The sequence below is a fragment of the Sinohyriopsis cumingii genome, chromosome 12 (genome assembly GCF_028554795.1).
Source record: "Sinohyriopsis cumingii isolate HCF-2022 chromosome 12, ASM2855479v2, whole genome shotgun sequence".
NCBI lineage: Eukaryota > Metazoa > Mollusca > Bivalvia > Unionida > Unionidae > Sinohyriopsis > Sinohyriopsis cumingii.
The window spans coordinates 14,133,560-14,160,648 of record NC_142972.1 but is presented as its reverse complement, the minus strand read 5'-3'; the positions used below and the strand labels follow the sequence as shown (position 1 = coordinate 14,160,648).

Genomic DNA, 27,089 nt, shown 5'->3' with positions numbered 1-27,089 from the left:
TCTGGGTAATTTCTCTTAGCGAACTAAGTCTTGCCGGAAGACACAGAGATATCATTCTACCCAAATCAGGGTCTCTCCCCATCACGATTCTGATTGGGTGGCGCTGTGACCCTGTCCAATCGTCTTAGCAGCCAGTTCAACCTGTCTGTCTGTCTGCAGGGTAAAGAAGTTAAGACACTCCCACTTCTTCAGGCAACTTCTTTTGATCTGGACAAACGTTTCCACAACTAGGTGATAATTGGCTATCTGGCGGCTTCGCAACTCCTAGGTCCGGCTCTCCACTTCTAGCCACGGCAATCTTACGTAATGGATTAGTGGTAGCCTGGTGCAATGTTTAACATCAAACAATGGCTTGTCAGAATTACTTTGATTATACATGTTTCAAACTGGGGCTACTCTGGGTCGGGGTAAACATGACATAAATATACTTGTAATATCTCACAGTATGAGTTAATATTTCCAAATTTTGAACTATCACACAGTCTTAATCCAGGAACACAGTTTCTTCCAGAATAATACATTTTTATTGGACCTGGTCATGAGGCCAAATAAGCTTATGGTATGATCCTGTGTGTGGCATGCTTCATCTAAGGTCCACTTGTTTTACTATGTTTTAAAAATGACCAAATTTCAGCCACATTGATAGAGAGCATTCAGGCATAAAGGAATTTCATTTTTATATAAGTGATGCTGATTCTACATAAAACTGTCAATGTTACAATGAATAGAAACACCTTAAAATGACTTCTCAAAAACTCCTCAATATGATTCAAGTCTGCCATTACAAGCCATATTAAAAATAGAAAGACTGCTACTTCTCAAAATTCAAACAACTTAACTGATCAAATTTGATAGAAGTGCACTGGTCTGAAATGCTTTTAATTTTGTGCAAATGGTAATCCACTATGAACTGTGGCTGTTATTAGTAATAAATAAAACACCATTGAACAACTTCTAAACAGAGATGTGACAAAGTTCAACAAAAAGCACCCTGTCATAAAAGGTTTTCAAGCTTCTATACAAATGATACAGAATTTTCCATCACATATGGCTGATGTTGCTAAAATTAAAACATCTTTAACCAACTTCTCCATAACCATTGAACCGAACTTAATGGCAAGCATACTTGCTAAAAGGGTTTTTATTTTTGCAGAACTGATGCTGACCCACCATCAAATGTGGTTGTAATGATAGAAAAACATTTAAATGACATATTAAAAAAATTATTTTAAAAACTGACCCAATTCAACAGAAAGTACTCTAAAGGGATTTCATTTGTGTAGATCTGATTTGATTGTTTTTGTTTTATTTTTATGGCACATCATAAATTTGAAAGTTATATCATGCTGAGGCAAGAAGAATGAAGTGCCATGCTCAAGGACACACCATGGTAGCTGCTCCTATTGGATCAGATAATGGGAATCAAACCTACACCTTTCTGGTCACAATTCCAACATAATAATCATTGAGTCAGTGCATGATACCAATTTGTCATCAGAGAGGAATGGGACTTATTATTAACAGCATTTGTGAATATTCAGAAATGACTGATCAGTGTAATCAAAATTAAATTTTCGTATTTAGTCAGATATTTAGGATACATTTGGTAGTTGTATCAGCTTTATTTTGTATCCATCTTAAAGTGCATATACTTAAAAAAATTTATCCCATGTCCTTGAGATTTCTACTTAAACCATCAGTGATTTGGATACATTCCAAGTACTTAATGAGTTTTTATTTACTTCTAGTGAAAATCTGAATATTCCAGCATTAATATTGAAATGTTCTTGAATCTTGGTACCAATTGGTGTGGAAAGCGTAGAAAATGACCTTTTACTGACATACTGTATACCAGATTGCAAGTTAAGTTAAAGACTCTTAATTTTTGTTTCCTAATTTTCACAACCATACGGCTCAACAATGTCCACATTTGCAAAGACTGAAGGCAACAAAAACATGGAATAGCAGACAATAATGTAACTGTAACAGTTTTAATATATTAATATGTCAACAATTTTCTTGCAATCAGCTTCATATGTAATGAAATTCTGAAAAAAGAGGCTGTCAAGTAGGTGCCCCTGCCCCATTTTCCCGACACTGCCTGCATTTGCTGATAATACCCTCAGATGTTGATAGCTTAACAAAGATCAAATATATAAAGTCTCTCTATGCATAAACCAAATTGCTGAGTTTATTTCTTTGCGTGCCTCCACAAATAAAGATGGCATTGCAAACTGATTTGAAGATCAATTTAAGATATAGAAATATGAAATACTACGCAGAATGTCCACATGGTACCTTTTGTACTTCATCTGCTGAGTTTCCCAACAGAGGCTTTTCTACATTGTCTGATTGTGCATTATTTTGAAAATTGTCAGTTCATTTATTTTAATGATCAATTTTGGTGGTTTTGTTACAAAAAGACATTTTAGTGGTTCCTTATATTTGCTGGTTTGCCTCTGTCAAAGTTTGCATATTTGAAGGTATTTAATTTCATGGATTGACCACTACCCAAAACAAAGAAAACAAACAAACAAAACTAGTCACATGACTGGTTAAAACAAGATAAGGCACCTGCCAAAATGAATCCCTTATATTCTGTTTTATCATTGCTCAAAATCAAATACAGTCAGGTAGGTTCCTCTGTCAGTAAATACAGCACAATTAAAGTTGATTTACTGGCAATCCACAGGTGGGCTTCTCCTTCCTAATGTCAATAAATATATAACTTTTGAAGCTAGTTTACTAGCAATCCAAGGATCACAGTTGCTTATCTTTAATAGATTAAACTGGTCATTGTTTATTGACAGATTGTATCACATCAAAAGATGGAGAATGAACTACTACATTGATAGAAATACTCAGATGTGATAGGTATCATGTAGATGCTTTAAAGTGACAGACCTGTCATTTTAGCTTTTCGCTTATGCCTCTAACTGAATACAACAATGATAAATGCAGAATACCAAATTGGCTAATTAGAAACAAACTGGCAGATTCTAATACCCAACTTGAATGAAGTAGTCACATAAACCTTTAAGCTGTTGGAAAGTGGAAATTATGTAATTTCATTTTATAATTTTTTTAATGGGTCAGTATCATGACTGCATTATATCTGGAATCATGTTGGGTACTATAATGAAAGAGCTATACCACAACACTCTGCTGTAACATGGGCTCCTAAAAGTTTGCCAGAATGTAACATATTTCTTCGAACATTAAAGAGCTTTAGTGTCAAGAATGAATATTGTTACCTGCTACAGTCATTAGCAGATAAGGGCAAAAGCTAAAGAGTGACTTAACTGATTTTGCTTCAGAAAGGTATATATATATTTAATTTCATTAACAAAATTCTTGCTTATTTTTGAAAAGACATCAGCTTCTTAACAAGCTGATAGTTGTTATTCTAATTATTATTGAACAATCAACAATAAAGGCATTAAGCATTTGTTGTTCAGTCCAAGGTAAGCACATTTAGCCAACAAATATTTGCTCACTCTGGCATACCCTTTCAAGCAAGCACCAAATAATGTGAAGTATTAAACGTTTCTCACCTGAATTTATAAATCTGTTCATTTACCCACCTGTTTCAGAGCAACATTAGAGCACCAATACCTGCTCAATCAACCGTCATACACTAACTGTTCAAGAGGTTGATTGCCCAAATTTTCAGAAACAGTGTTAGACATTGCCACATCCACACCCGTCTTTATCCTTTTTATTTAGAGTCAGAAATGCAAACAGTAGCTCCATATCACTCAAATTCACACCACACTTACCAAAGACCTATAAAAATGGTACTATCAACTTCCTCACTTGGCACTCAGCTTTAAGAGGTTAGTGCTAGGACTGGTTGGTTTGGTGTCATGATAATGTGACTGGGTAGGACATGATACTAAATGTCTGCGGCATTATGCCCCAGTGCTAGACATTACTATACAAAACCACATTGCATAAATGATTGTGATTTGACTAAAATTGTTAAAGTTACATTAAAAATCTAAATCAAACACACACAGACATCCCACTTTAATGGCAAAGTTAAATGGTATTCTGCAGCTTGTAGGACACACAGTACTAATTATACGGAAGAACTGTGAACCAGTCTAGAAATGGGTGAAGAAATAATAGAGTATTTACGGGTTTGGTGGTCCATAATTGGTTAATAATGAAAATTAAAATTTTAGTAAAAATATCTTTTGAGAGCTTATCCTATATGTAATTTTAAAAAAATATAGACAAATTTCTACTGATGCAATTTTAGCACTTTTACAGGCTTGACTCAGGAGTACTGAATAATGAAAGTAGCACCTGATTCATTTGCTGCAGAATCAATAACATGTGTTTCATGCACATGTATGTAAACAAAATTTCCGCGGCTCATATGGTGTTCTCCACACATAAGCTTGCACCAAGGTTAGATGTGCATGGAGAATTATAGGTCTCATCATCAGCACCCAGAAATTTTAAGTTATTGAATTTTGAATATGATGGTGTTTCCATATGTTTACTATTGGAGTTGAATTAGTACCATGTGTCTTGTATTGCTGTGGACCAGAGACTGGAACAGAACCATTTAAGTTGTATGATTACAATAAAACATATAACTCCCTGTTTTTCGTCTGCTGTAGAGCAAAAATATAGTTATAACTGTAAGCTCATTTAATATTGGGATTATATTCTTTATTTTCTTTCCTCTTTCTATTAGAGTATGACTTAGCCATTTTTATGGAGATCCTTCTTTTACCCATGAAATTGAATGGTTCACTCCTATAATGGGTCCTGGCAATTACACTCATTATGAGGTCAATACATTTGACCTACTGTACGAATTTTCAGCTAAATTATTTTTCAAAGCCTAAATATAAGTTTCTAGAAACTCCCAATGTCTGCTATATGAATTTTATTGTCGGTTAAAGGTCAGACGAATTGAACATGTACAGCAAATGTGAATGTTTCAGACTACAGTGTTTCCTAAGTTAGTGTGAGTGCATTAGCGAACAATTAGGTATTTGGATTTGAATGGAATCTAGCAGAAATTTTGTAGAAATTGTGCTTCTTATGCATATTTTGTATTGAATTACTATTATGCATACCATGAGTTTGGCTGGTGAGTACTTAAGTTGTTAGTTTTCTTACCCACACAAACACACACACACACACACACACACATTCTTAACTTAGAATTTGATCAAAACATACTGCCTAGTTCATTATGTGATAGACACAAGAACTCACTCGTCTGTTGTTCCTGTACAACTCTGTATTGTGTTATCTCTTGTTATAAATTGTCCCTAGTGATTCGGACTATTTGATATATTTTGAGTTAAGTGTTTATTTTGTATATTTCTTTTCTCCCTTGACAAAGAGCTTGTTTAGTCCAAAATATTGGGAAACCATTTTGAATTTGTGCCATTATCAGTTTTTGTGTCTATTTATCTATCTATATATATGCACACCCACACATATGTACCAATAAATGATTCCTTGTCTCCAAAAAATTATTAAATATGTAACAACTGTTTTAAACATTTCTTGTTTAAAATGCATCAAGTTGGTAACTGCATCTGTGAAGTTTGTAACTTTTGGAACACTGACCCATACCTATAGAGGACAAAATGCAATATTTTCTCAAGTTAACCGGTTTGGCTGTATATGATATGATCAATATCTTTTATGAATAAATTTCTGTATAGTTGATTTATTTAGCAGTGATATAATTTTAGCTAATTTTGCAAAACAAAATAAAATTAAGGAACATTCAAACAATATATCAGTAGTAATGCACAGAGAAAATAAAATGTGGCCACATTTTTGTACCACATATACTTAGCAATACAAAATTATTGTTTTTTTTTTATCTGCAGTGTTGACCAAACAGAAACTGGGCACATTTTAGGCTGTGCTGCAAACAGGACACAGATTGGTCCAGAGAGAAGTTTTACTCCGGCTTACTGTGGTATTGTTCGTCTTCTGACACATCTCACCATGATGCTTGGAGCCAACATTGATTCGATGGTCAGTGTTTAGCTCATCTGGCTGTAAGGCCAAGTGTGCTTATAGTATGGTTCATGATTCGTCGTCTACTCACAGTTAATATGTACATCTTCTTCTCAAAAACTGGTTGACAGAATATGACCAGATCTGACAGAAAGCATCCAGCTCATTCAGATTTGGTGTCAGTCTGCCTTTAAATATGGCCACCTTTGCTGAAAATATACACAGTAACAATCATCTCAAGTTAATTTTGTATTCATATTAAAACATACATGTTGGACTTGATGAGAACTATCTGCTGCCATTTCAGTTAATTCTGTCAGTGATTGATTTAGTGGCAACTGAATGGGCACAACAGGGTTGTACAAAGGTCACAGCTGAGTTGTGAAACTCCCTGACACAACAGGGTTGTACAAAGGGCACAGCTGAGCTGTGAAACTCCCTGAAACAACAGGGTTGTACAAAGGTCACAGCTGGTCTGTGAAACTCCCTGACAGAATGTTATGGATAACCCTTGAGTAAAGTTTCTTTGGCCTAGACTGAAGGAGTCCAGTGAAGACTGGATTGGCCAGTGAAAGTTGGGGATGACAGTAGCAACTGTGTGGACAAAACATAATGGGTTTAGATTGAATATGCAATATAGCACTGAATTAGATTATTGTTGTTGGCATCCGTTAGTCTTGAGAGAGAGATGATGGAACTGCACCCATGAGAGATGTCCCGGTTGGTGGTTGTGCAGTGTCTGCTGTGGCTAAGTAGTCCAATGCATGAGTGGTAGTCCCTGCTGCACTTGAAGGTTGTGTCAGGTGTTGGTTGGAGCTGCTGCTTCTTCCACTGCAATCGTCTTTCATCAGCTAGCAAGCATTGCTTGTCCTCTCCGGCTTTCAAACCAGTGATCAGAGCATGTCGCCAGCTTGATCTGTCTAGAGTGAGCTCTTCCCAGGTGTTGACATCAGTATCAAGGGATTTAGAATTAGATTATTGTGTGAATAAAATGGAACAGAATGAAGTTAATGCCCAAAGAGAACAGATGCATATTCATCCAAGAAATGAGTAAAGCAGGGTAACCTGTAGTATTCAATAACACAATCAATAGTCATATTAACAATTAAGCTGATGTAAGAAGGGTATGTGTACAAATATTAATATATTAACAGTGCCAAAAAAAGCATGTAAATATCGTAGAGATGAATTCTGAGCACTAATAGATGCAAGCTGAAAAATACTCTCCTGTTGCACATTCTTATGATCCCATATGGATAGCTTAGACATGATGCACTTGTGATCCTATATGGATAGTTTAGATATGATGTACTTGGGCAAACCAGTGCATCTGATTCAAGTCTGAAATGCATTATGTAAATTGGGTGTAAAGTTCAAGCCTTAGAAATTCCCAAGAAATCAAGAACACATTAACAACAAGGAAATACAATGGTCTGCCATTTATATCATACCATATGCCTAAAAAATGGCGTTAAACCCAAGACATCAACAGCATAAAGCTGTGATGTATCAAGAATGGAGAGAACCAAATAATCACATCCAGTGCAGGAAATTAAAGCAGACTCAACCAAGAAATGGCCACACAAATCCATGGGAATCCACAAACATCACCTTAAAATGAATATAAATTGAATACACACATGGCCATGAAAGAAATGGTATACACATCTTGCCCTGCAGTGATTGCAGTTGTATCACTCCAGTGAAAAACTTTCCATAGATATCCAATATTATTTAGAATGACCCTGGATCTGTTGTGAGTAATCCCTTGTCCATCCTATCAACAATTGCTTTTTTTAACTTCTTAAAAATGACTAAACCAATTTCAACTATACTTGAAAGACGGCATCCTGACATGAAGGTCTTTCAGGTTTGTTCAAATTATGCTGATCTACCATCAAATGCCATTATGAAAATAAAATCTTGTAAAAGCTTCTTCTCAAACACCACCTAACATTGACAGAAAGCATCTTAGCATAGATGGCTTTTAATTTGGTACAAATTATGCCAGTCAGTTCTCAGTTATGGCCACCATTGCTAAAAATATAATACTTTTGAATAACTTCTAAAAGCCAATCATTAGAATTTGACAGAATCATCCTGCCATTTCAGGCTTTCAGTTTTTGTACATATGATGCTCAGGATCTGCCCCCAGATATCACCACTGTTACTGAAAATAGACAAACCTTGATATGACTTCTTCCTGATCAACAGAATTTGTACAAATGATACTGATCTGCCCCCAGATATCACCACTGTTACTGAAAATAGAGAAACCTTGATATGACTTCTTCCTGATCAACAGAATTTGTACATATGATGCTGATCTGCCCCCAAATATCACCACTGTTACTGAAAATAGAGAAACCTTGATATGACTTCTTCCTGATCAACAGTTTTTGTACATATGATGCTGATCTGCCCCCAAATATCACCACTGTTACTGAAAATAGAGAAACCTTGATATGACTTCTTCCTGATCAACAGAATTTTAAAAAATTTGGCAAAAGTATCTAGGCATAAGGATCTTTCAAACTTGTTCCAATTATGACAATCAACCATTAAATATGGCCTCGATTACTTTAATTTGAAAAAAAAACATTAATGACTGCATCTCAAATGCTGTTCAGTAGACTTTTTACATAGTTTAATAGAAAGCATCCTGGCATAAAGAATATCTTGCAGATTGATGTAAATGATACCAATCCAATCCACAATCATATATGGTCACCATTATTAAAAATAGTGATGCCTTTAAACGACTTTATTCAGGAAGTTGCTTACTTTGACCAGATTTGACAAAGCATTCTGGCATGAAAGCCTTAAAAGTTTATACAAATGATTTTGATTGACCATCAAATGTGACAACCAAAAACTGGACAAATATTTTATTATCCAGATGACATGTTAGCTGTGCAGTGCCTCTTGCACTTCAGCTGCCTGTGACCCAACATTTGCTTTGTTTTTAATTATGTTGAATAAATGATACAATTTCCAGGAGATTTTTACTATATTTCAGCAGAGTAGCTAAATATGTAAACTGGTCATTTGATCTGTGACGTCATGCTCACCACATGGATTAAATAATACATTCTTATTTGGGTCAAGGAGGCTTGTTAAAGTCCAGGGCACCTTGCCACAAACCACCATTTGTCATATCTTGCATATGGTCAGAACCAGTTACATCAGGTTAGAAGGACTTTAAAAAAAAAACGTGATATAATTCGACTAAATTTCACAGATAAAGGTATCCTGAAATAATTGTACATTGCTGATTCATAGAAAAATAATAAAATAGTTACCTTTTCTTTGTGTTCTGGCTTATATGGGCAGTATAGAAAAATAATGTTTTTAAAAATCGGCTGTCTGAATTCTAAACACAACCCTCATAAACCTAACCAGGTCCCAGCACAGATGCCTGCAAATTCTGCTTTAGGAAGGAACATTCTGCCATTTGCTGGGTAAAAACCACAGGTAAAAATTCTGCAAGGCTTGCTCATAGTTGCAGTTGCTTAACCTCCCATGAATTTCAGTTTCTATTTACATTGGTTAAAATGTACAAAGTAAAAGCTCTGTTTGAAACCAAATTAAACCACTAAGAGAAATGCCTTACAGCAGTCTGATGGTATCATAAATGATGTCAGTACTTTCTGTTTTGCTTGGCATCTAGTTAACTTACCATTATCCCAATATAAAATTATACAAGGAGCAGTTGAAAATATGTTTAGGTAAGAACTATTAGTTTTCTTTCCACTGCTGAATTATTCCATTTTCCAGCAAGTCATTAATGGTCCAATATAAGGTGAAGAATGTACCTCGTTTGCAGCTGTTAGTTTTAGATGTCATGACTTACCCATTCAGTACATGAATTAACACATGCTCATACCAATTTGTGTTCCATAAATGTTCCCAATTACTACAGGTATGTATTTCCACTGATAAAGCCCATACTTGATGATCAGCCCACCTATTTTGACAGTATTTTGGCAAATATTTTACTAAGTAGATCTTTTATAATAATATACAAACCCCCAACCCCAACCCTACTTTTTGGCTGATTTATTAGGCTGGTCTAGGGTCAAATCAAGGAAGAATACTGTACCCTGTTTATAGTTCCTGTGTGATTAATTTGATTTTATCTGGCTGTTTGTTTTTTTACAGGCTGTGAGTCAATTTATTAAACCAGTGATAACTAGTCATGCAGTTTCCCAGTTTCTATGGCAACATATTGAACATGACGTGGATGACCTTCACAGAGCTCTTGGCAAAAGCTTGGATGATATCTTCATCATTTTACACAGTATTTTGTCTGGAATAATGGAATGCCATAATGAGAGTAAGTTGGTCATCAGAAATTCCATATGTGCTGTCCATGAGTCTTGGCATAAGTATGCATGTGTGTGTGTGTATGCAAAAATTCAAGCATATTTTACTATTTTTGTCCTAATTCATGTTACTTAGATATTAATTCATGAAATGACCACCTCAGCTTTAACTTAAAATAGAAAATGTAAGCAATGCCAATAGTTCGGTTTGTAGAACATGCAAACATTGCTCCTGTATTCATAAATACATGTATGTGATATTGTAATGCATAACAGAAATACAGTCAAATCTGTGTTGAAAGCCACTTCTGTCAAGCAATAACCAGACTTAAATATGGACTTCCGAAGGTCCCCAGAACTAATATAATGTAGTAATGAACCCCAGACACTAGTTTTCTATCTTGCCAGAGATGGTTGCTTAAATAAATTTTTGTACACTGCCCCTGCTTACTCTGTGGAGGGAACATCTATGTTACACATGTCAATACCTCTCATCACATTACCCGTGGTGGCTCCGTTGTTAACATGCCAGGGTCAGATGGTGCTGGTTTGAATCCTGCCATCATATCAGCAGGTCAGCTACTGGGGAATGTCATTGAGCAGAATTTTATGGAGTTATGGCCACTTAAAAACTTTTCATGGAATCCATCTTTGCTCCATATCTTTCGAAGGTCTTTTTAGATTGAAACCAAAGTTAGTCAGAGGCTTTACATGAAAAGGTCTAGACATGTTCAGTTTCGCTGTTTTTATGTCATAATTTTATGGCGTGTTGGACCCTGCTGTACTTTGGAACTTTGCCTTTCTGTTTCCACTGAAGCGGTGACATTGGTGGACTTCATAGATTAAAATTAAAGTTAATATTAGGAATAGCTAGGTCAAGTTTGATTTCACCACTTTCTGGCAAAAGTTAAAGGAGTTATATCACCCATTTTGTCTTAGAACTTTCCTATTTAATTTTCACTCAGTAACATTTGAAGAATGGTATATATTGAAACCATAATAAATATGAAGCAAGAAGATTTAAGTGAAATTTATTTTCACTGTTTTCCATCAGACTTTTATGGAATTATGATTACTGCTTGACTTAGAGCTTTGCTTTTCAATTTCATCATTATTTTTATGTGGCACCCATGCGATTTGGATACATTTGTGTTGGGATTTGCCAGGTTTTTTTTTGGTTTAGCTATTATGCTATTTAGACATCCTTGTAGTTCTTTCACACTGATAATGGATTAGTAACCAAATAGAAGTAGACCTTTGCTCTATCCATTTGAATGACTCTGTTTGACTTAATATCTACATTATATGCTTACATTATTATTGTATCTGTTCATGTGGTTAAAAAAGCAATAGCATTATAAAAAGCATACACTGACATCATAAACCATGTTCCTGACAAACTCAAACAGTTAACTCCCTTTATCCATTTTGTGAATTCTTGTTTTTGGAAGGGTATTCTCTCTCCTGATATGGCTACTCTTAAAAAAGCACATGTAATCTGTTTCTTTTATTGATTTAACTGAAAAAATTAAGTCATTGTAACACAGTTGGCTTAATTGCATAGTGGAAATTTCCATGGTAGTAATGAAAATCTAGGTGGGTTCATTCAGCAGTCTCCCTCCCTTGAAATATGTTGTGATCAAGGCAGGTATACCAATAAAGGATATCTTTATGGCATTTTAAACCAAAAGTTTGGATGTGCATTTATTAGGGCATTTGCCTATATTATACTGAACCTTGTAGCTGGTTATACATAGCTCAAAGAAGTTGTAGTTCTCAATTTAATTTTTTTTATAAGTCTGTAGATAAATAAATAACCCTTGATAAAATATGCGTTTTTATGAGACTAGACTTTTACATTTCTTTTTTTCCTCAGTTTTGGAGCAAAGCAAAAATCATCAAATATCTTCTCTTTATTTTATGGTTGCTTTCGTTGAAAAAGAAAACTCAATCCAATTTCTTATGTAAAAATTAGGGTAAATGCAATTCTTACTTATAAAGATAATTATTCCTATTTAGATGAGATGCTTGTAGATGAACTCTGTGGATTGATGACCAAAAGAGGCAGAAATGAGTGGGAAAAGAGGTTTTCTGAAAGATATGTGACCCCAACGTTACAGGTAGGAAGCGTGTGTCTATGTTTTTGTCTGTGAGAGAGAGAATTTTATTTTAGGATCAGCATAGATGGTTTCAGTAGCTATAATAGTATACAGTGATCCCCCATTTGAAGGGCCCCCACCCCATCCCACCCTGACTAGTGGCAACCTGCTTTTACAGCCAGAATCTATTGGTACCAGTCAATTTGTGTTTAAAAGTACCCCTCTAGAAGGGTCACACCTCCAACACAGCCAGCATATTAGTGCAAATATTTCAAATTTGCCTGTCACAGATGGAAACATATCACAGGTCAGAGATATATAATGTCATGAATGTTTAGCAATTTATAAATTCAGCACATTTGTCATTTATTCCAACATGCCAGTAATGTATCTAACTTTAATCCATGCAAAGTGGCAAGTATTTGAATTATCTTTTACTGCTGTGTGTCCCTTTAATGTCAGTTTTTGTTACTTTGATAATTACTGGCTATTATTTCCAACAGTTAATTATTAATAGCTAACAGCTGAGAAGCACAGGATTCTTCAGCTCAAGTCAGCGTGACATCCTAAAGTTAAAATGGTATGTTATCCATGGATTCTCTCTGTTAGATTATACAATGATTTGGTCAAGTAACATACTAACCAGTTGATCATGCAACAAGCTCACTTCCTTTGTAAACACAGAACATTTCGTCTAATGGATGCAAATTAGCTTGACAGTGATCTGCCAGTGAAGGAATATGTTTCTTCAAAAAGTGCAGAATGCTGTCAGACATTTTTATTTTAAAGGAAAAATGAAAGCAATGACTAATGAAAAGAGGGAGAGTCTCGTAATCACTGCTGAGAAATTTGATGCCAGAAAGATTTAAATAATGCCTCATATGATGTACAAGATAAAATTTAACATCTCATTTATTATGCATTGGGTAGGCACATGTACATGACTCAGCATTGCAAAGCTGTTGCTAAGGTAAAGGATATAAACCCAATTGAATATTAACTTGTCCTTTTATTATATATTAGTAATAAATTGTATCAGTAAAGGGAACTTTCTCTTTTGGAGATCTGACTACATGATATTCTACCAAATACACTCCAGCATATCTCTTCAGTTTAATAAATCCAATAGAAATTTGAGACATTTTTGTCTTTGCTTGCCTTCCCCATAATTACTGAAGTCATAGATTATTAGTCCCATTTAAAACATGTCACCCAGTTTATAGCTTCCTTGTCTATTCATTCATTCCTCCTTCATGTCTTCCATCCATCCATCGATCCTGACCTGACAAATATTGGATGGTAGCACGTTACACATCAGTATGAGTGAGAAAATGGAATGAATGGAGACAGCTACAATATCATAACCTTGATACATGAGTTAGGGGTACTAATATCAGTACTAGGATGGTTTTACTGACAGTTTTTAAATGGTTTCACACCATGATTAATGAAAATTCTTTATTACATTAAATAACATTAATGCAAGTTTTATCTCACTGATTCCATAACATACATGTAATATTTAAATGAAATTATTAAATATTTAAAATTAATTACTCCTTTCTTTATGTTTAATTATGACTTTTATCTGTGTGATCCCCCTCTAGAGAGGAGGCCATTCCTCTTATAAGGCCACTTTCCTGCTGCAGAGGTGACCACTGTATGAGCCCTGCACTAGTATCATGGGTAGGGGTGCTTACTTGTCTTATATTGTAATCATACTTTTATGGATTGCCTGGTCTCATGTTGTGGAAACCTGCACTCAGTCCTGATTGCTTTTATCAACGTTGTTGTGTGATGTGTAGACAGAAGCTTCCGCTTCATCTAAAGATTATTATTTTCTATGACTGAATTCATGTCATTTGCAGCTCACAAGGATAGTAATGTTGTACTTATCAAAGTAAATGAAAACACAAGAATAATACTCAATAATAGTATTTATGTAGTTTCAAACCATAGGCCAGTATTTAGTGCCGAAGTGATTTACATGGTCATTTTGTGCTAGATTAGTTGCATAAAATAATAGACAATGCATATTGAGTAGTATAGATTCACTGATATCAGTGAGATTATCACCATAGCCCATGTCAGCTGTACAGTATAGATTCATTGAGATCAGTGAGATTATCACCATAGCCCATGTCAGCTGTATAGTATAGATTCACTGATATCAGTGAGATTATCACCATAGCCCATGTCAGCTGTATAGTATAGATTCATTGAGATCAGTGAGATTATCACCATAGCCCATGTCAGCTGTATAGTATAGATTCATTGAGATCAGTGAGATTATCACCATAGCCCATGTCAGCTGTATGGTATAGATTCACTGATATCAGTGAGATTATCACTATAGCCCATGTCAGCTGTATAGTATAGATTCATTGAGATCAGTGAGATTATCACCATAGCCCATGTCAGCTGTATGGTATAGATTCACTGATATCAGTGAGATTATCACTATAGCCCATGTCAGCTGTATAGTATAGATTCATTGAGATCAGTGAGATTATCACCATAGCCCATGTCAGCTGTATAGTATAGATTCATTGAGATCAGTGAGATTATCACCATAGCCCATGTCAGCTGTATAAGCCATATTTGAGCCTTGCTCATGCTGCTTGTCATTCTCAGCCAGTATTTCAGATAAGAGTAAGGAAGTTAATGAAATGAATTATGAGTCAATATTTTTTATAACTTGTATGCCACCAATGAAAATTGCAGGGTATTATACTTTACTGTCATCTATCAGTTGCCCAGTTTCTGAATAGATTTCAACACAACTTGGTACATGTTTTCCCATTAGCACAAGGAAGAACCTTGTTGATTTGTTGGCTAATGGCTTCAAGATCTAAGTCACTGTTGCTATAAAAAAAAAGATTTGCCAGTGCATTTCTTTTCTAGATGATAACTTATATTCTAGGCAGCAGAATTCAACAAAATATGCTACAGTATCCTTAGCCCCAGGAAGAACCCATTTGATTTTGGAACAATAGCTAAAAAGTCAAGGTCACTCACAAAAATAGATTGGCTATTGCATTTCATTTCTGCATTGTGGAGGTCCAGATTGAATGACAAGTCTTAAGTTAATCTTCAGTTAATCATTATTTCACTTTTCAGTTTATGTTTAGTTCAATTTAGATGGGACAGATTCTCTGAAGCTATTGTAAATCAATGGATTTTTTTATATAGAAATCTCTGTTGATGGAAGAATTCATAAGCTTTGTCTTGTTTTATTTCATAGAACATGGAAACTCTATTGAAGAAATACAACCATCAACTAGCCCAGGACAAAAGACTAGGTAAATGTTGGTTTATGTTTTTTTCTTTTCTTCATATCCTTCTTTTTCTGTTGTTTTGTGCTTTTTTTCTGAAAAGAAAACACAACCAGTCACCTAAGTCATATATTACAACCAGTCACCTAAGGGGGCGCTCACCAATTAATATGTACTTTAGAGAGAGTGACATATGTAAGGTGAAGTAGTTTGCATTTAAAACATGCACAATGGAGAGAATGTTGGCATACCTATATGCTACAGTAATGTAATGTGGATGATATTTCTTTGGATATTGTACTTTTGGAAATTTTACATGATTTAAGCACACTGCTAACTAAAATGACTGCTCCCTTGTGTTAAAAAATCAGCCTGAATTAGTCTAAAGTACACTATACATAGCAGCTATTAAAATAGGGAAAATGAATTTTGCCAGACTAGACAATACCAGCTTCTGGATGTGCAATGAATGAATTACCAAATATGTAAAATGTAAAAAAAGTTATCAGCTCTTTTTTTATACAATTTACCTCTGAAGTTCAGGAAGTGAAAATGACCAAGTAGAGCTAGCACTTTTTTGAAAGGTTCACATTTGAAGTAAGGCCAAGCTGTATACTCTATAACCCATAGTACACCCATCAATCATACATCAAAATAAAGGGAATTAAAGGTTCTTTTCTTTATACCTAAGATATATAAGGTCTTTTTTAAATAGCCAGTATAACCATTGAGGAAAGCCAGGGAAATTCTTTTTCTTTAAAATCCTAACCCTATGCAAAATGCGAAACTGTATAGTGCCACCTAAGTCACATATATATAACAACCAGTCACCTAAGTCACATATATATTACAATCAGTCACCTAAGTCACATATATATTACAACCAGTCACCTAAGTCACATATATATTACAACCAGTCACCTAAGTCACATATATATTACAAGGCTATAAATCTTTCCATTTTCTGAGAAAAATTTAATGGAAAAAACTAGAAAAAGCATGCATGAGCTAACTCCCAAACCTATAAGTTTTAATTCTTCATTAGAAATTTGTATTCGTCCATTCATCTTTTTAATTTGTTTATCATGATTAATACTAGGAAATTACAAATTATCACATGTATAAAGAAGAGGAAAAAGTTGGAAAAGTAGAACCCCAGCCCCTAAAATTTACTGCTTCATGATTTTGTTGACACACACAGTAAAGTATCATTTCTCAAGAAATAATTTGGGATTTGTGTATTTATTAATACACTATTCATTCTCTTGTTGAGCTATAATGGCGATTATTTGATCCTATCCTATCAAAAAGTTTTTAATGAGGCACAGCATGTAAGTGAATAATTTTGTGTTTGTCACAGGCAAAAAAAATCTATACACCGTTAAGATTTTAAGTTTTTGCACATAATCATAATAACTGTTTAAAACTTTTAATTTGTTCCCTAATGTTCTTCTAGGGAGAAAAAGATTTAAATTTTGTAAATGTGAAAAGGCAAGAGCATACCCTTTTACTGTAAGTTTTCAAAATGGATTTGCCATTTCATTCAATTTTAATTTGTGTGTTGGCATGATTCTATTACAGGTTCAGATCCACTCCTATGCCATTTGTATCAGATATCCCAATACAAGTCAAACATCATTTTATCCAGTCTTAATTTGTATCTTATCATGATTCCAATACAATAAATTACAGGTTCAGATCCACTCCTATGCCTTCTGTATGAGATTGCCCAACCACAGGAAAACATTCCTCTTGAAATGCTGCAGGAAATTCCCTCTATGTGGCAGTTCCGATCACGGATCACCATGGACCACCTACGTCATGAGTTTGAAGTTCAGATGATGGCCAAAGAGAAACATCAAGGACTACATAAGGTTCTACAGCTCTTCCTAAAAGAGGTATTTTATTTTCTTGCCAATTTTAGGAAAAGTGTAAGTAAATGAAAGAGTTAAAAGTCGTTTGTAATACAGGAGCTTATAGAGTTATGTAATGCTGTTTTCACCATAGTTCTTTGGAAAATTGTACAGATGTTTGAGCAGTTGATTTTATGTGCAAAGTCTTTTTCTGCAAATATGTAGCATGCCAGAGTTCTGATAGACTCATAAGCTCTGTCAAAGAGTTCATGAGAATTCTCTGTAAGAATCAGTTCATTGCATCCATATGATTTATATCACATGTCACGCCTAAAGTTTAGTGTTGTGATAAGGTTGGTGTGGAAGGCGGAGGGGAAGGGCCAGCTTATTATAGGATTTCATAGCTGCCAGGTGTCCTGTTTTTCAAATATTTTTCCCATATTTTTCCCGAATACAAGTGCACATTTTTCTTGTTAAAAATCTGCTTTTTAATAAGAAGTTTAATTAAAAATTTCCTCACAATTATCTATATTTTGGATGGGCACTTGGTTCCATTCTCACAGAAATGTATTGCATGTATATATGAATAGAGTTCTAAAATATAATTGGTTCATTTGAAATCGAGGCTACCATGCCTGTCTTTAACTGACATATTGGATTGAGCAAACAGTTGCCGCTATCACTGTATCTCATCTTTGTGATATTCAGCTTCTAATCATGTCGAAAGTCAAGAAGATTCAGAATTTTCTCCAGCAAAGAAAAGAAAACAGAACTGGAAGAACAGTTGTACCATCTTGTTTAGATTTGTAAAACTATCTAGTAACGGAGAAAACTTTACATTTGGCAAATTGTGTAATGTGACTTCATTACTGGGCATGGAGGCACCCATGTCATAAAACAGCATGAAAAAGCTAATAAAAATCAGCTCGCTGCTTCATCATCAACAACTCGAGAGCCTGAACTGACAACGTTTATAAATACCAAAGAGAACCTTGATGTAATTTGATCCAAGTTTAGTTTACCAAATTTCTTTTATAAATGAATCTTCCTCTTTCAGTTACTAGTATTAAAGATGATTTATTTCACACACAATTTCCAGACAGTAAAATTGCAAAGGATTACTCGTATCTAGAACAAAAGCAGTTCAGAAAGAAAATCACACATAATTCAGATCATCAATGAAAAGTGGTACATTGAATCAATAATGAATGGAAAAAAAATAAAACAAGGTATAGAAAAGGCTCCTATAAACAGCCCGTGTCTGAGTGTGTGTTGCACTCTTGTACCTTCTAAATGGGCACCCAAATGGAACAGGGTTCCCCATTCAAAATATGCAAGAGTGCAACACATACAACTTTGACATTAAATAATTAAGTAAGATACTGTCCTAATTTATTGATTGTTGCAGATGTTGTAAATAGTTACATATCCTTTACAGTTTTAAAAGTCAGTATTTGTTCCTGAAAATCAGTATTTTTTCATTAGCAGTCTGTGTTTTTGTACTCAGGGGTTGACAGCTATGAGATTTGATATCTATAAATAGCCACATGCATACAGTACATTGTGAGTTCTTCAGAACTGTTATGTGGGACCAGGTGACAATGTTGGGATGACAAATTGCAGTCAGGTGACTAAAATTACAGACAGGACTTTGTGAAACTACTGATAGATATTTCTTAGGGTAAACAGGTCTTAGGCCACAAAATTTGTCCTGGACCCATAGCTGTTAAACATATCTTGAGCAAAATATTAAATGGAACTCAAAATTAGAAAACTTGATTTTCAGTAACTTGATAAAGGACATAAATTATCTATATCTCAATTTATGCAAATTTATTTTCCAACCTGTGCATGGTTCATACAACCTTCAGAATGTCCTTGAATTTGAATGGTTTTCTATATATATATATGTGTGTGTGTATATATATATATATATGAATTCAAAAATTCAGTATATGCAAAGGATTATAAATAACAACTGTAGATGTCGGTAATTTTCTGCAAACTTCTGTGCTTTTCTGCAATCATGATACAGCTCAGCAATGCTATCTTAACCTTTTAGAATATATAGAGCATATTGTTAAAACTTGTCAAATAATTTAAGATATAAAAATATCAAGCCAGAACCCAATTGAAGTTTTAAGGTCATTGATTTGTTTTACATTATATTAAAGGAGCACCATCTGCGAGCAATTCGCTACCTTCCCAGCATCTTGAAGTTGCAGAGAATCCTGTTCCAGAAATATCAAAGAAAGCTGGATCGTACTGAAGCCTCCACGATTACAGTGGAGATGCTCAGAAAACAGTCTGATGGAGGTTTGTACCATGCAATCAGAATACAATAATTGTGCAGTACATACAAAATTAAATAAATTGTGTCTCACCTGTTTTGGAAAAAAATGCTAGACATAAGATAATGTAATCTTTGGTTGTGGCATTAAAGTTTCTATGTAAAACCTGTAAATTTAAACAAGGATGAGACAAAACATTTGATACAACCATTGTTATTGAAGAAAAATGACAGTGATGTCATCCAGTGGCTGTAGCAAGATCAACTCAGTCTCAATGTAAAAGTTGTTTTTTTTAACACTCTGGTGGCCTAGTGGTTAGAGCATCCACCTCATATGTGGGAGGTTGTGGATTGGATCCCTGGCCGAGTCATACCAAAGACTTACAAAAATGGTACTAACAGCTTCCTCACTTGGTGCTCAGCATTAAGAGGCTAGTGTTAGGACTGGTCGGCCTAGTGTCAGGATAATGTGACTGGGTGGGACATCATGCTACACGTCTGCAACGTGATGCCCCAGTGCTAGACATCACTATAAACTGTCACACTGCAGACATCATAGCGATATGACTGAATTTTTTTAAAAACTACATTAAAAATCCAATCACACACACACACACACAAAAGTAATTTTTTGCAAGTCCATACACCTAAATAAAGACTAGATAGTGTTCTGCAGAACCCTTTTATTTGGAGTACATTAGGAATCACACGAGTACATTAGGGATCACATGAGTACATTAGGAATCACATGAGTACATTAGGGATCACATGAGTACATTAGGAATCACATGAGTACATTAGGGATCACATGAGTACATTAGGGATCACATGAGTACATGCATAGTCTTTAAAGAGGTCACAGGAGACAAGATGAGAGACAGGAAGGGTGGGTGAGCATATGATCCCTAAGGGTACTACAGGTTCAAAGAAATTATCATCATTCTTCAGTTTGGTCAGTACAATTTAATTTTCCAATTTCATTTAACTTTTCATTCATTAAGGGACCCACAGGATGTTTAGAGTGTATCTTGTAACAGAAGCATTGTAAGGTAAAAAGGCAAATCATTGTAAATCATGAGAATTTATTATGCAGACAAATTCAGCTGAACATGGTTAATGCATGAAATGAATTTAATAACAATTAATTGGTTTTTTACTGAATGACAAGTCAGATGTAATAGGTTTTTGATAAATATAACTGTTCAAATCAGACACATTCACAGCAGGCTTAATGTCCTGGCCAACTCTGCTATCAAGAAATGGCCAGATCCTTTGTACCAAATGGGGACATCTGATGATAGACCTTTTTTTGCAACCAAGTGGAATCACAAACTGCCCAAATTTGATTTCATTGGTCCTGGACCCTTAAGCCATGGCTGTGGATACACTATCAATCAGTTGGGAGGGGTTTGGGGCCTTTGCCACATGCCCCCACCCCGATCCTTCTACCAAACAGTAAGACAGAAATTAAGAGGTCAGAACTGCGAACTGGTTCTGATAGCCCTTCTCAGGTGGGTCATCAATCTACTCGATCTAGTGATAGATCTGCCCAGGAAAAACTCAGCAGAGCCAAACAGCCACAGTCACAGGTATTTCATCCCTGTCCAGACTGGGTCATGTCTGGCCCATGTTAAGAGATCTCTGCAAAGAAATATAATTATATGCCTCACATACTATCAAATATGCCCCACATACTATAAAGTATGCCCCACATACACCACTCCCTCAATAACTTGTGCCCTGATAACTCGTGAACCCGCTTATAATGCAGTGTCAGGCATGGATCCCATTTTTTAACCTGAAAATACCCCAAAAATGTATCCCTAATTGTTGAACTTTAAGAAAATCGCGATCAAAATTGGTAATGGAAACATGTATTGCTCATTTTATCATTGAAAATGGTAGATAGAACCTGGAAATTTTAATCAACACTATGAAATGTCAAACTTAAAAATAACTCATACAATTTTTTACATTTTCTTAGTACACCGCAATTAACGATATGTAAGGAAATTTCGATCAATGAAAATGTCACTTACGCCGAGTGGAGGCAGTACTTATTAAATAAATACAAATTAAATAAATTTTTTATCAACTGAAATTTGTGTTCTGGTTCCATCTTTTAGTTCCTTTTAAGTGTAATCATCATAAGTGCAATGTGTTCTCTTGTAATTAAACGTAAAATGCGTCAATCTACCATAACAGCTATGTCCGCAAGTGTTTCTCTGAGAACCTAATTAAGTGCCGACTGTGTTTTGATAACTGACTTGTGGAAGTATTTGTTGTATTGTTGCACTGAATTAAAAGCTGACCTCCTTTATATTATCACATTAATTATGTCTTTTGAATTTAAAAAAAAGAGGTGAAATAAAAGAAAATTTAAAAGGCGCAAAATCGGACTAACTTAAAATCTAGCGGCCTCAGTTGCATTGTCGGGTGAATTCACTTCATTTGATCAATCGAACACTGTAATTAACGTTATTATGTATGTAACAGAAACTACTTAAATTAACTGACTCTATCATAACTCATCAAAGATAACAAGGCAGCAAAGCGAAATGAATACTTCGTAAAATAAAGAGCTTGATTTCACAGATATGGACCATTGTGGGCAAGCGAGTTTCAGAGAACTCTTGAACTGGCATTTAGAGATATCCTCAGGGATGATAAGAAATTTCATTATTACTTCTAATGAAATTACGACATTAACATTGTACTGATTGAACAATACAAAATTGAGTTTCGATGTAGATGTGTCACAAAATAATAGTTGCGTGTTTTTGAAGAAAAAAAGGGATCTTGTTTGGTGGTGTATCAACAGTTAATCTAGTTCCCAAATTGTGGACTACCGATTTGGCAAGATACTATTAAATACCACTACGGGAACCAGACTCATCAAGAAAACAAAAAGCAGTGATGTAATACACAGATTTTTTGCATACACTTGACGGTTGTTCAAACCAGTTGGAACGATCTTTCATATGTTGGATATTTTGAGAAAAAAATGTTATTTAAACAGAATAACGAACAACTTCATTAGAAAAAGCACATTATTAAAAATTATTATCAGTGTGATTGTAAAATGAGGATTCAGTCATTAAACAGCCCAGTTCCCTAACGCTGCCCCCTCCCCACGGTTTTCTCGATGTCAAAGCGATTTGTTTTCAATTTTTGGAGCTCCCTCAGTAACTCGCGCCTTGCTTATAGTGCGGTCTATGTTTGTGGACCCCGTTGTGCATGAGTTATTGAGGGAGAGGTGTACTATCAAATATGCCCCACATATGATCAAATATGCCCCACATATTATCAAATATGCACCACATACTATCAAATATGCCCCACATATGATCAAATATGCCCCACATACTATCAAATATGCCCCACATATGATCAAATATGCCCCACATACTATCAAATATGCCCCACATACTATCAAATATGACCCACACATGATCAAATATACCTCACATACTATCAAATATACCCTACATACTATCAAATATGACCCACATACTATCAAATATACCTCAAATACTATCAAAGGCTACTGCTCATGAAGATTTGGTTTTCTGAAATTGGAGCAATTTCTGCAAGTCCCAGTTTCAAACATAACCATTCAATGTGACACATAATACAAGCTATTACGCAGGCATGCACACTGTTATAATTAGACATGTTCCGAAATCATGTAAAAATGGTCAACATATTGAAATACAATACAGGGATTTATAATAACTATACTACCTGTTTTTATTCTGTAGTAGTTCAAAATCATAGTTATAAGCAATATAGGTTTTCCTTTGACTTTTAGAGAATGACTCAACTGTCTTTTGTTGTTGTTGAGATCACTGTTTTTGTGGCGATCACTCTGCCCATGAAATTGAATGGCTTACTTCCAAACTTTGTTAAACACACCTTTTGAATTGGTCATCTCATGTACATTACAGTACCCTTGACCTTCTGTATCAATTTTAGCTTTAAATATTTTTCAAGCCAGTATACAAAGTTACTTTTTAGAAACTCAGTGCTTGATTTGTGTATTTATTGTCAGTCACAGATCAGATCCTTTGGACAAGTAAATATGAATGTTTCATAAAACACAAATAATGCTTCACCATGCACATTTTTGATGGAATTGCTTTCGTGAATACAATAAGATTTAGTGAGTACTTGTACTCTATGTACACTTCATTTGCCAGTTTGTTGTACATGTAGATTTATGTACCAATCAATCCCCCATACACAAAAACACACACACACACACACTTGACCTGATCAGGCCATGCTCATGCATGGGGTAACTATCAAAACTTGTGCAATATCATTTCACATGAAATATGAATGAGATTTTGTTGTAAATTGTTTGATGTCTCTTTTTGTTCTTTCAGCACAGAGTGCAATAATTCGGAATTTCATTTGATACTAAATCAAGTATATTGCACAAACTGCAACAGAAATAAGGAAATGAATGCGTCCGATAACAAAAGTACTGAGAGATTTTTAAAAAAAAAAGATTCATTGCACCAGTTGTACTCAAAATAGGTCCATCACTATTTTCTGAATTTTTTGTTTCATGTTAAGTATAGGATTTCTATATAAGCATTAGAAAGCACTTAACCAACATGAGATAAATGTATAGACCAAACTCAGCATTACTGCTACTGATAGGTCTTTTTTTTGGTATGAAGTCATTACATCATGTTAGAGAAATGTGAATTTGACAGCTATCATTTTATGAATCCATCAAGAGAAAGCGACAGATGAGTTATCACTCACATGTCTTCCACTGAATCCATTTTAGCTGCAAAGCAGTATACAAAGTTCAGAAATTGGCTAAATACTATTGAAAATTTGTTTGCAAGTTTTATTTTTTTGTCTCAATAGCCAAACATTAATAGTTACAAACAGGAAACTGCATTGAAATAATTAAACCTCTTATATCTGTATTATGATTATGTCATTGATGCATCATTTGCATATGACTGATTAGTTTTTTCTATCATGATAACAATTTTGTATTACATATTTCCTTACAAGAACGATCAAATCATAAGACACATGTGGATACAACCATGAAGAATGTTTAAATTTGTTGAACATTTAAGATTTAACAATTTTTTACATTATTTGTTTAAACCATATGCAGAGCTCAGATTAATTTAGAATGATTACCAGCTTCTACTGTTGATGGCAGAACCATAATTTAAGCTGTAAACTATAATGTGCCAAGTTAGATGGCTTTGTGTTAGAAAGATGCCTTTCCCACACTTAAATTGACATTGTCTCCTGGTGTTCATTTTATAACAGTGTTTACAGTCATCACTATCTTTATTTCTGCAGAACATGCACTCATGCTAACTCTGTATTAGGGAAAGACCATTTAAGTTTCCAAAGGGTTATATTATTTGAATCAATTTTATCTTGTGATGAATGAAAGAATAAAAAAATTCCCTTGTTGGAAAGAACAACAAATTAAATGATATGTCCCATACAATATAAATGCAGTCAGAATTGAACTAAAGTTTGTAGCTGCATACATATATATTCATCTTCATGAATGGGTCATTACTTTTCAAGGACTAAACATGTTTCACATTTAAGTGTAAATTCCTTTTTTGGGGGTGGGTGGGCTGTTTTAAACAAGCAGCTGTCATCAGGAATTTAAATGTACATACCTCAGAGGATTACTTTTCTTGTTTAAACAGTAGCATAACTTTGCACTGTTCAAGAAAAGATCAACAAGGTCTTGTCAAGTCTGTGCATAAGTTTGTTCAGATTTCTTTGAATGAAGTAAAAGCAATAACTTATTGCAAAAGGTGTCAATTGGCCTTTTGTAAATGAAAAAAGTACGTAGTATTAGTACAGTTATCGAGGCATTATCTATAACAGTTACATAGAACCCTATTTAGACTACTATAATACAGTATGGGGTAATTCAAATGATAAAAACATAGCAAAGCTGGCACATCTTCAAAAAATAGCATAAGGGCTAATATCAATCCAGAAAGAAAGCAAGGAAAATTTAGCTGGTAGGTTAAAAATATTACCTATTAAAGACTGAATCTGTTTGAGAAAAGCCAAAGTAATGTACAGGATATCCCATAATAGTGCTCCTGAATATTTACAATCACTATTCCAGTATAGGCTACCTAGTAATACTCCCCACATGCAATCCATGTCTACCAAACTGTATAAAATTCCCAAACCAAATAAGGAGTTATTTTAAAAAACGTTTCCAGTACTCTGGAACTCTGCTCTGGAATAGTATTCCAGTTGAGATTAGAAATGCCCACTCTGTTTCCTTCTTCCAAACTCAATATATCCAGTGGCTTCAGAGATGCAGCTAAAATAAATAAATTCCTTTGTATGAGGGCCTCAAGGTAGATTAGTTTTTAGCTAATTGTGTTACCCTCTTTAAATAAGGTCATTATTATTTTTATTATTATTATTGTTATTATTATTATTATAAATAATCTTCACACAAACTAGGAAATGTGTATTATCATCTTATACGTGATGTAGATAAATTGGCCTCTCTCTCTATCTCTCTCTCTCTCTCTCTCACTCTCCATAAACCTGTTAAGAGCAAAACTTGCAGAGTCATACAGTAAACCATTTGATAGATACCATGTCCACTCCATGGTGGTCATCCTTGAGGACTCCGCAAGAAAGCATGGTGTGCAGAGCATTTCTCTGCAAGCTGCTGCAGCAAGTCTCTCAGGCCATGTGGAGAGATGGGGAGTCTTTTTTCTTAATCCTCTCCACTCTCTCTCTCCACCCCCACTGCATTGTGTGGAGTTCTGACAATACACATGAGCTGTTCTGTATACCAGAATATATAAATTTTAAATGAGTAAATGACCACTGCTGGAAAATTAGGTCCAGTTAGAGATCATTCTAATAAACTTGTACACATGTGTACGTACAGTACAAAGCCCATAGGCAATATTTGTGTCTCTGACAGGTTTATTTAATAAAGATAAATGCAGTGCTCCTCATCAGATAGACAAAAGTAGACTCTGTTCTTAAATGTAGTACAAATAACTAGGAGTTTTGTTATATCCCCCCCCCCTTTGCAAATAAAGTTGGTAGGAAGGGAATATATTAAGAGTCAGCTTGTAGCTCCATCCATCTGTCACACTTTTATTTACTGTCATCTCTTGAGCCCATCCGGAAACTTGGTAAGCCTTGGAATCATAACTAGACATCGTGTCTGGCAAAAAGATGGACTTGTCTCATTAGTATTT

At 34.8% G+C, this 27,089-nt stretch overlaps 1 protein-coding gene across 1 annotated transcript in view; it reads left to right on the top strand.

Moving 5' to 3' along the window:
- Positions 1 to 27,089, top strand: part of LOC149786024 (E3 ubiquitin-protein ligase rnf213-alpha-like) — a 358,391-nt gene that overhangs the window by 293,266 nt on the left and 38,036 nt on the right. The window contains exons 63-68 of the mRNA XM_089978099.1: positions 5,868 to 6,018; positions 10,162 to 10,336; positions 12,345 to 12,445; positions 15,669 to 15,726; positions 17,392 to 17,597; positions 19,727 to 19,868. Coding sequence (XP_089834225.1) covers positions 5,868 to 6,018; positions 10,162 to 10,336; positions 12,345 to 12,445; positions 15,669 to 15,726; positions 17,392 to 17,597; positions 19,727 to 19,868 — 833 coding nt within the window. The remainder of the gene's footprint in view (positions 1 to 5,867; positions 6,019 to 10,161; positions 10,337 to 12,344; positions 12,446 to 15,668; positions 15,727 to 17,391; positions 17,598 to 19,726; positions 19,869 to 27,089) is intronic.